The 9208-nt window shown below is 36.7% G+C and overlaps 1 protein-coding gene across 1 annotated transcript; it reads right to left on the bottom strand.

Moving 5' to 3' along the window:
- Nucleotides 1-203: 203 nt before the first annotated feature.
- On the bottom strand, nucleotides 204-6010 carry LOC122774684. Its single transcript, XM_044034159.1, has 12 exons — nucleotides 5927-6010; nucleotides 5745-5826; nucleotides 5490-5619; nucleotides 5158-5257; nucleotides 4886-4975; nucleotides 4670-4806; nucleotides 1990-1999; nucleotides 1685-1766; nucleotides 1442-1571; nucleotides 1110-1209; nucleotides 838-927; nucleotides 204-758 (listed from the first exon to the last, which is right to left on the bottom strand). Exons 2-12 carry the CDS (start codon nucleotides 5794-5796, stop codon nucleotides 621-623), a joined length of 1059 nt encoding a protein of 352 aa, XP_043890094.1. The 5' UTR covers nucleotides 5797-5826; nucleotides 5927-6010; the 3' UTR covers nucleotides 204-620.
- Between the last annotated feature and the right edge of the window lie 3198 nt (nucleotides 6011-9208).

Raw genomic sequence — 9208 nt, 5'->3', positions numbered from 1 at the left:
TCCATGCTAATAGCACAAGGACATTAAGTATATTCTTGTGAACAACCAAAAAATGTAATTTCAGTTAAACAAGTGACAAGTGAAAGTGTATGGTTAACTGCACTTTGACCTCTTCTGTATTAGTTAAAATATCACAGAATATTCAGGGGAAAAATATAAGGGATACTTTGGTTCAGAACAAAATAGAACAGCACCACATTTAATTCGGTTTTCTTAACTTTATTTTTATGTGTTGCAAAAAAAACCCACCATACAATAAGATGCAGACTAAACATCTGAATAATGACCAGTGAGTGAAAGAATAATAAAAATAAACATTACAATACTGTTTCCACAAAAAAAAAAAAAAACACCAAAAAAACAAACATGCAATTTTGATTGAAACCAAGATCCATCACTGGTTTGTTTCCATCAGGGATGCGGTGTTCACTTTTCATACTAATTTGTTTACTGACAGTAGTTAAAATAATAATATTTATTATTGTCAATCTCACATTGTTCCATTGACATTTAAAAATGCTGGTGATGTGTAATCACATGTTTGAAACATATTTATAGGTAATCAGGTTTTGGTTACTGAATCACCATTTATCACCGTTTTGTTTGCCAGTTGATTATTATTATTCGGCATTGTCAGTGGTGTTCTGGGGGACAACTCCCCAGTGAGCTGCCAGTGAAGTAATCCCAGCACTATTGTAGCGCCCACTCAGGAGTATGAGCTCTGCATCTTCGTACTGTGTGTAGAAATTAAATGAGCGCTGCAAAACAGCATCAAATGTTAATGCATTACCATGAAACATATTATTAATAATTGTAATAATCAAAATGGATTAAGACCTGGTATGGTTGGCCAACCATCATCGAGCGCCCTCTAGAGGTCACAAATGTCAGCTGATAAATGTAATTGGTGTGGTATTTTCCAGAGACCTGAAACATGCACAACAATGTGAGCAAACTAACACAGCAGTTGTAGTTAGTTCTTACAAAGGAGCAAACTATGTAACTAACTGTTATTATGTCTAATTAGTGCCTGTTTATCATGTCAACATCTAGATGGAAAATAAAAGAAAACATCTGAATTCTTTAATCAAGCCAAATAAATCTCTTACCTGAACTATGACCTCTCCATCAAACAGATTCAGCTCATGCACAGTGCTGTAAACACGTCCAAAAACTCTAGACCAGATGTAATCATATCGTACCTGGATACTGCAGAGATAGAGAGGAAACACTGGTAAACATAAAATATGATTCAAGAAGAGGTGAGGGCAGATGATAAACAGAGCAGTGATACACACTTAATGCATTAGGGAAACCTGCTTGTGTACAAGGACTACAGGTATCTCATAATTTACTTTATTGACCCTCTCTTCTGTAATATATAATGTAATAATTATAATAATCCTCCAACACCCATAGATAACAAAGAAGAAATACTAACCCAGTGATGTAAGCATTGGCGGCCTCCCAAACCCTGACTGCTGTGATCCTTCCCCCTGACCCTGCAGAGGAAAAGGACGTACCACTACCAGGTCCAACTGCAGGATCGAATGAGTAATGCATCACGCCAGCTAGAAAGACAAACAAAAACAAACATACAATCAAACATATTATTCTTGATTCCACTATCCATGTTGGATGGAAAAGTTTAAAATGGCGTAAAAAGGGTCGGATGACTTCTTACGTCTTGCCATGCAGCTGGCACAGAGCGCAGCCAAGAACAGGAGCTTTAACATTGTGGTGCGTGAGGACGTCCAGAGAAGACACTGACATTAGAAAAAAAACAAAAAAAACTCAACTCATTACACATTGTCCTGCTCATCATTTTATCAATTTTCTGTATGCGGGTATGTTAGCGTAAGTACTTATCTTATTCTAATTTAAGTGATTAGATTCTGCATTATAGGATGCATTTAGTGTTGGTAGATAAAAAAATAAATAAATAAACCCACTGACATAAAGCTTGCAGATGCAGATTTTCACACTCACCGTCTGGAATTAACCTGAAGAGTCTGAGCAAAGGATGTGCAGACACTGTGACTCTGTGACACTGGAACTTAAATACCTGTTCCTCCCTCCCTCCCACACACACACTCATTCATGCCAGATTACATTTTTTATTCTATAATAACATTAACAAGGAAGAAAACTCAGTGTTACAGTAATAACATCTTTCATAACTATCTCTTCCATCCGGGATTGAAGTCATGCTGTCGCATTCTTGGTACATTAATAGACTACGCCCCAAAACCAGTGTATTATTGATTCCAAAATATAATAAAACTTCATGCTACAGATTTGTTTTTTCTGTTTCTCTGTGAAATGAGTAAACTTCATTTTCTGATGAGAAATCATTTGTTTTGATCAGAAACTCTAGTTGGTTTCGTTAATAGATGCTCAGCAATGTGTTTATTCATTTATAGATTCCAGACAAAAACATTTTATATGAGGCTTAAGACCGAAATTTTGTCTTTTCATGTACTGTCATGTGCGGCAACACTATATATAGGCTACAAATGTTTCACATTTCTTCCCCCCAAAGTCATAACATTTGATTAGGCCTTTGTTTTTAAATGCCTTTCATTATTTAAAATGTTTGTGACTCCAAGCATTAACAAGTAATTGAGTTTGAGTGACTTTTACTGAGAAATTAGGTCTTTGACATCATCCTCCTGAACTCAGTTAACATTTGTCTGTGTCAGATAAAAACAGGGAAACAACCTGAAAGAAAAGTCCTGCATGATTGTATCATCTGGTTCTACTGGATTCACCTGGAATATTTGTGACATGTCATCACCTTGGAAATTACCCAAAGAAAAACTTCCTTCATGATCGAGTGTGTGAACACAAGAAAGAAAGAAAATAATAGTGGTTTTGTTTCAACTATCTTCTGGCTGCTGTTATTGTTTTGTTTGTTCAACCTGTTGTGTCCAGAATCTCAGACATGCACAAACGGCAGACTGGATGCCTGGCAGTGACAGAAAGATTTGTTCTATGGAAGATGCGGCGGGCACGCTCGTCCACAGGAAGAAGCTGTATTGTATTTATTATCGGGCTCATTGAGACAAACGGGGTGGAAAGTGTTGGTTGGAACGCGATGAGAGAGGGAACAACAGAACAGGGGAGGACAAAATGAATAAATAAAAACAACAATTAGAACAGCAGCAACAAAAACAATGATCTCAGGGATGGAACGTACAATGACATAATTATGTAAGACATAACAAAGCCTTCTTGAGCATGCTTGTGTGATTGAGTGTCAGTCATCTGTAGGTGTGTCTAAAAGTTCTTGCAGGACATGGACGAGAATTATAAGGGCTCACGGCAAAATCAAGTTGACTCTCAACTGCAGGCATGTTAAGACCCAAATCTCCAGAGTGAGCTATAGACCCCTTGAGCAAGAAAGAACCAAGGCGTTGCATCCCAGAACAGCTACACCTGAGACCCAACAGGAATAACAGAGCCATAGACAAAGGCCAGCCACTGCTAGAAACAGTTGACATCCACAGACCTAACATCCATCCAGGCCACCCTAGCACAGGGCCATGTGCCCCAGGGACAACTACATGCTGACCCCAAAATAGAATCACCAGCCTTCACACATTTTGTAGTGGAATTATGAAACAAATCAAGTGAAAACAAACACAAGTGACATAATGAAACAATGCTCTCACGTGTGATTGAGCTTATGTGCTGCACCTGCAGTTGTGTCACATCTACAGTACATGTAAACCTCACACACAACCTATGGTGTATATGGGAGGCTGATGACCACAGTTTCTCTTTTTGTTTATTTCATGTGTTAAATTAAATTTGTTAAAACTCACAGGCTTTGTTGACATTGTAGTACTATAAATATGTCATAACTGGTTCAGAACTGTCTCGTCTAAACATATAACGTGACACAACTGTTATACATCTGCTCCTGGTCTCTCTCTTCTGTCTACCTCTCCTCCCTCTTGTCCTTTCTCTCACCTTCCTCTCCTCTGTCCCCCATTTTTCTTTTCACCCCAACCAGTCGAGGTGGATCGCCCCAGAGCTTTGAATCTGGTTCTGTCAAAGATTTCTTCCTGTTGAAAAGGGAGTTTTTTTTCCTCCATACTGACTGGAGGAGCCCAGAATCAAACCCGTGACCTTACAGTTAGAAGGCAACCCACTGCACCGCTCAATCTGTGATCTTTTTTTTGGTGTCTTGTGTGCTTCTTGCATCCTCTGTGCACAAGGGGAAGTTTTGAATCACCCAATACACCATAAATGTCAATATTACCATGCCATTTGCTTTTAATACCTCACTAAAATGTATAGATATTTTAACCAGTTTATGGCAATTATGAGTATTCTGTTTTCTCACTTAGTGTAGATTAAAATCTGATGTTGTATAAAGGTAGGAAGAAGTCAGGGTAAAGAAGCAACACCATTATTATTTATACCATTTAATCATGTTGTCTTTATTTTTTCTTCACAAAAGCAACACAAATCTTTTTCACAAAACATGTGTTGCAAATTGTAATTGCAGCAGTTCTCATTTCAGCAGAATAATAATAAAAACCAAAATTCATTTACACCAAAATATAAATGTACATTGCTACTTTGTTAATCATCCATATCTTTTTAATAACACATTGTTACACAGGCTCAACATTTAAAGGTACAGGTGGTGTGACATCACATGCTTGTGGTGTCAGTGGTGTTCTGGGGGACAACTCCCCAGTGAGCTGCCAGTGAAGTAATTCCAGCACTATTGTAGCGCCCACTCAGGAGTATGAGCTCTGCATCTTCGTACCGTGTGTAGAAATTAAATGAGCGCTGCAAAACAGCATCAAATGTTAATGCATTACCATGAAACATATTATTAATAATTGTAATAATCAAAATGGATTAAGACCTGGTATGGTTGGCCAACCATCATCGAGCGCCCTCTAGAGGTCACAAATGTCAGCTGATAAATGTAATTGGTGTGGTATTTTCCAGAGACCTGAAACATGCACAACAATGTGAGCAAACTAACACAGCAGTTGTAGTTAGTTCTTACAAAGGAGCAAACTATGTAACTAACTGTTATTATGTCTAATTAGTGCCTGTATATCATGTCAACATCTAGATGGAAAATAAAAGAAAACATCTGAATTCTTTAATCAAGCCAAATAAATCTCTTACCTGAACTATGACCTCTCCATCAAACAGATTCAGCTCATGCACAGTGCTGTAAACACGTCCAAAAACTCTAGACCAGATGTAATCATATCGTACCTGGATACTGCAGAGATAGAGAGGAAACACTGGTAAACATAAAATATGATTCAAGAAGAGGTGAGGGCAGATGATAAACAGAGCAGTGATACACACTTAATGCATTAGGGAAACCTGCTTGTGTACAAGGACTACAGGTATCTCATAATTTACTTTATTGACCCTCTCTTCTGTAATATATAATGTAATAATTATAATAATCCTCCAACACCCATAGATAACAAAGAAGAAATACTAACCCAGTGATGTAAGCATTGGTGGCCTCCCAAACCCTGACTGCTGTGATCCTTCCCCCTGACCCTGCAGAGGAAAAGGACGTACCACTACCAGTTCCAACTGCAGGATCGAATGAGTAATGCATCACGCCAGCTAGAAAGACAAACAAAAACAAGACATACAATCAAACATATTATTCTTGATTCCACTATCCATGTTGGATGGAAAAGTTTAAAATGGTGTAAAAAGGGTGTCAACATTTGGAAATGACTTCTTACGTCTTGCCATGCAGCTGGCACAGAGCGCAGCCAAGAACAGGAGCTTTAACATTGTGGTGTGTGAAGACGTCCAGAGAAGACACTGAAATTAACAAAAAGAAAACAGCTCATTACACATTGTCCTGCTTATCATCATCACATAGAATGTTTTTTTCTCTTTAAAATCAAATCAACCAACTGACCTCAAACTTGCAGATGCTTCTGAAATCAGCCTGAAGACCCTGAGCAAATTATGAGCAGACTCAGTGACTCTGGAACTTATGTATTCCCCGCTACCTCCCTCCCACACACACTGAAGTTACTGTAATTACTTTCAACCAGGAAGATCATTTCAAATGTTATTGCATTCCTGTCAACAAACACAACTATGTCTCAGTGTCTGGGAAATAAGTTGTACCGTCACATTCCTGATTAATTAATAGACTCCTTCTAAGACATCGCCATGCTAATATTCAAGTGTAAGTGTATGTCACACTGATATTGTCATCATTATTATTATTTTTATGTTATCTGTGGTGACAGAAGCTTGAAAAGTTTAATTTATTTATGATGCAGTTCTTTGTGTCATATAACTCAAATGTGCTTACATTTATTTTCATTCATTTCATTTTAAATATTGTAAATGTACATTGCTTAACAACTGCATTAAACCACCACCCAATCTAAGGTTTTATGCGACAGCTGCCCTAAATTAACAGCATTGGTAATTATCAAAATATTTTTTCATGTTTCTGTAATGGTTAATACACCAGTATGCAGAAGCTTTTTAACTGAAAGTATATTGATAATACTAAAAACATAATTATTATTGTTATCCATTACTGTTTTACAAAAAAAACTGAAAAATAGTAAAGCAGATTATTATTTCTAGATTAAGACGTCCCGATTTACTTGCATTGTTGAACAGAAAATATTGTTTTGGTGGATGAATAATTGATTTCTGACTTCTCAGAGAAGATGCCCAATGAGCCCTCTGATATTTGTGTAGAAAAAGGTGAATCCAGTTTGTTATTTGCCAAATAAATAACAACAACATTTTGAGTTTTAAACAGGTTTTTGAAGATTTCGAAGAAAAAAAAAAAGTGTTTTCTCATTTTATGACAGGTAGTCTAATACATTTATTAAGCACTGTATGTATTTGAAGTGTTTTCAAATGTTGTTAAACCTAAGAGAGTTTGCCAACAAATAATTGAGTTTGACTTTATGAAAAAGCAAGTTATTGAAATCCTCACCTAGTCTGTCTGTGCCGGACAAAATCAGTTTTAATGATAACAACTACAAAAGAAACTTGCACCGGGGCGTGTCTGCATGTCTAAATGCAGGGAGTTTTTAAGAGAGCTCAGAATTGACATCTCATGAGGAAGTAAGACATGTCTTCACAACTTGACGACTGGGAACAGGTGACAGATCAAAATATGTCACTGGATCAAAGGAGGTAATTAAGTGTGAAGCTGAGATGCTGTAATTTCCTTCACAGGAAAACACATGTGAACAGGTTTGGTTTGTTGAGCTATACACACACACACACACTTACCTTAACCTTAACATCACAACTACATGTCTAACCCTTAACGCTTAGGGTTAGGTTAAAGACATACACACAACAACCCTAATCATAAAACCAGGTCTTAATCCTCAAAAAGCCTGTTAAAGCTGGGTGGATTAGCCAACATGTCCTCACAAGGTCAAAGTGTTCTCACAAAGATAGTTTTGTTTCACAATTGATCCACATAGCCCACACACACACATACGCACACACACTTATAGCAATTTACTATAACTAGGCATATTTATTTCTTTGAAAATTTCTTATTTAATTGATTTAATTTTTCATTTGTAAACATGGAGAAGCACAAGGGCCGTTACTGTTACACAAACAATTACTGTTATAAAGAAAATCACTAACTTTTTCCAAACTTCACACTCTTATTCAAATATTGGTCTCTTCTGGTTAAAAAACAACAACAACAAACAAAACAAAAAGCAAAGGCTAGAAAATGGCAGTTCACCTGTGGGTGACATTCCAGTGAGCTCTCACTTGGTGTGACCTTGACGTAATACAACATAACTCGTATCGAAACTCAAACCCTCCAACATTCCACACTTCCCCAAAATTTAGAACTACTAACAACAGAGAGCTTTATATAAAAGATACAAGAAATCTGACGTTTTCTTTAGTCAGATAATCACTGTTTTGACTTTTTTGAGTGTAATAAATGTATAATATTGTCTGTTCTTCCCACACACAGATCACCTGAGTAGGTAGGTTGTTAATATCATTATTGTGTGTTTTTAACACAGTTTTGAAGAAAATGTGTAGTGTTTTGTAGTTGGTATACTCTGAGTACTGAGAAAAGCGTGCATGGATTTTGTTCACTGTGGTGACTGAATGCTCTGTTTGAAACACATGCAACTTGTTCCACATAAGCTTTGTCCTCACAGGGTGAAGAGTTGTGTGTGACTTCTGTTCGACCAATGCTTGGTAGCAACTGAAAAAGGAAGTTATTTGTTTTTTTCCTTCTTTCCATGTCATGTCTCCTTTTCCCCAGTAGATGTCCTGATTGAGCTTCTGTAAGATCCATTCCACATAAAGCTCCTGTCCACTCATGTGTCATGTAGTACATGATGACTAACAGCAGAGAGCAGTATCACTTTACTTTTGTCATTCATAAGCTTTCACACGTGTTGCTCTTGCGCTTCAGCTACTATTTGTCTCCCACTATCTCAATATAACATCAATGTCCAAAAGGTCATCTACCGACTGATGGAGTAATATCAGTAAAACCAGCAAAAAAGTGTAAAAAGTATTAGACCACGTGTTTAACAGCCCCAGACATCATGGAACAAAGAACACATTCACATTATTTTACATGCATCACTTCACTGAATTTAATGCTGAATGTAAACCAGAGTCTATTCATCATATTTGGAATTTCTAAGCCTTCTTAACACAGATGTATATGTCCATGTGACAGTTTTTAAGTCAGAATATGAAGAATACAAATATTACTTTTATTTTCTACTTACCAGTACACCTGATTTTAAAAGCAAAGTGCCATGGCACTGCTTGGGTAACTTATTCTCTCACTTATATCCGAATAACAGTTGTTTTTCACAGCAGATGTTTTGATCTTTCTTCTGAAGCAGCTAAATGAAATCCAGACATAGTCTTTGGTCTTTGGTATTTACACCTTTTGCTGATGCAACATCGTATCAGCTGAAACTTTAGGATATTGTCTGTTGGAAGTATTTTTTTCAACAAACAGAAACAGATTAATATACTTCTTCAGACTCATATTTTAGGTAATACTGTATTAGAAAGACCTGATATGCTCAAGTAAGTAGGGAAAATGTATTGTTTTTGAAACTTCGGATATTTGTTTATATAGAACCATAAAGGGATATGTAGTATCTCTACTATTAGTTTGGAATTTTTTATTCATTAAAATGTTAAAAATCACTCT

Source organism: Solea senegalensis, linkage group LG9, assembly GCF_019176455.1.
Source record: "Solea senegalensis isolate Sse05_10M linkage group LG9, IFAPA_SoseM_1, whole genome shotgun sequence".
NCBI lineage: Eukaryota > Metazoa > Chordata > Actinopteri > Pleuronectiformes > Soleidae > Solea > Solea senegalensis.
Note: the sequence above shows the minus strand (reverse complement) of the source record. Positions and strands in the feature narration are given on the sequence as shown.

Excerpts from the sequence above, each read along its gene's own strand:
- LOC122774684 (XM_044034159.1), bottom strand. The coding sequence starts at position 5,796 with ATGTTAAAGCTCCTGTTCTTGGCTGCGCTCTGTGCCAGCTGCATGGCA. Across the intron at positions 5,620-5,744 it reads TGCCAGCTGCATGGCAAGAC|CTGGCGTGATGCATTACTCA; the intron begins GTAAGAAGTCAT and ends TTGTCTTTCTAG. Across the intron at positions 4,807-4,885 it reads TGGTTGGCCAACCATACCAG|CGCTCATTTAATTTCTACAC; the intron begins GTCTTAATCCAT and ends GCTGTTTTGCAG.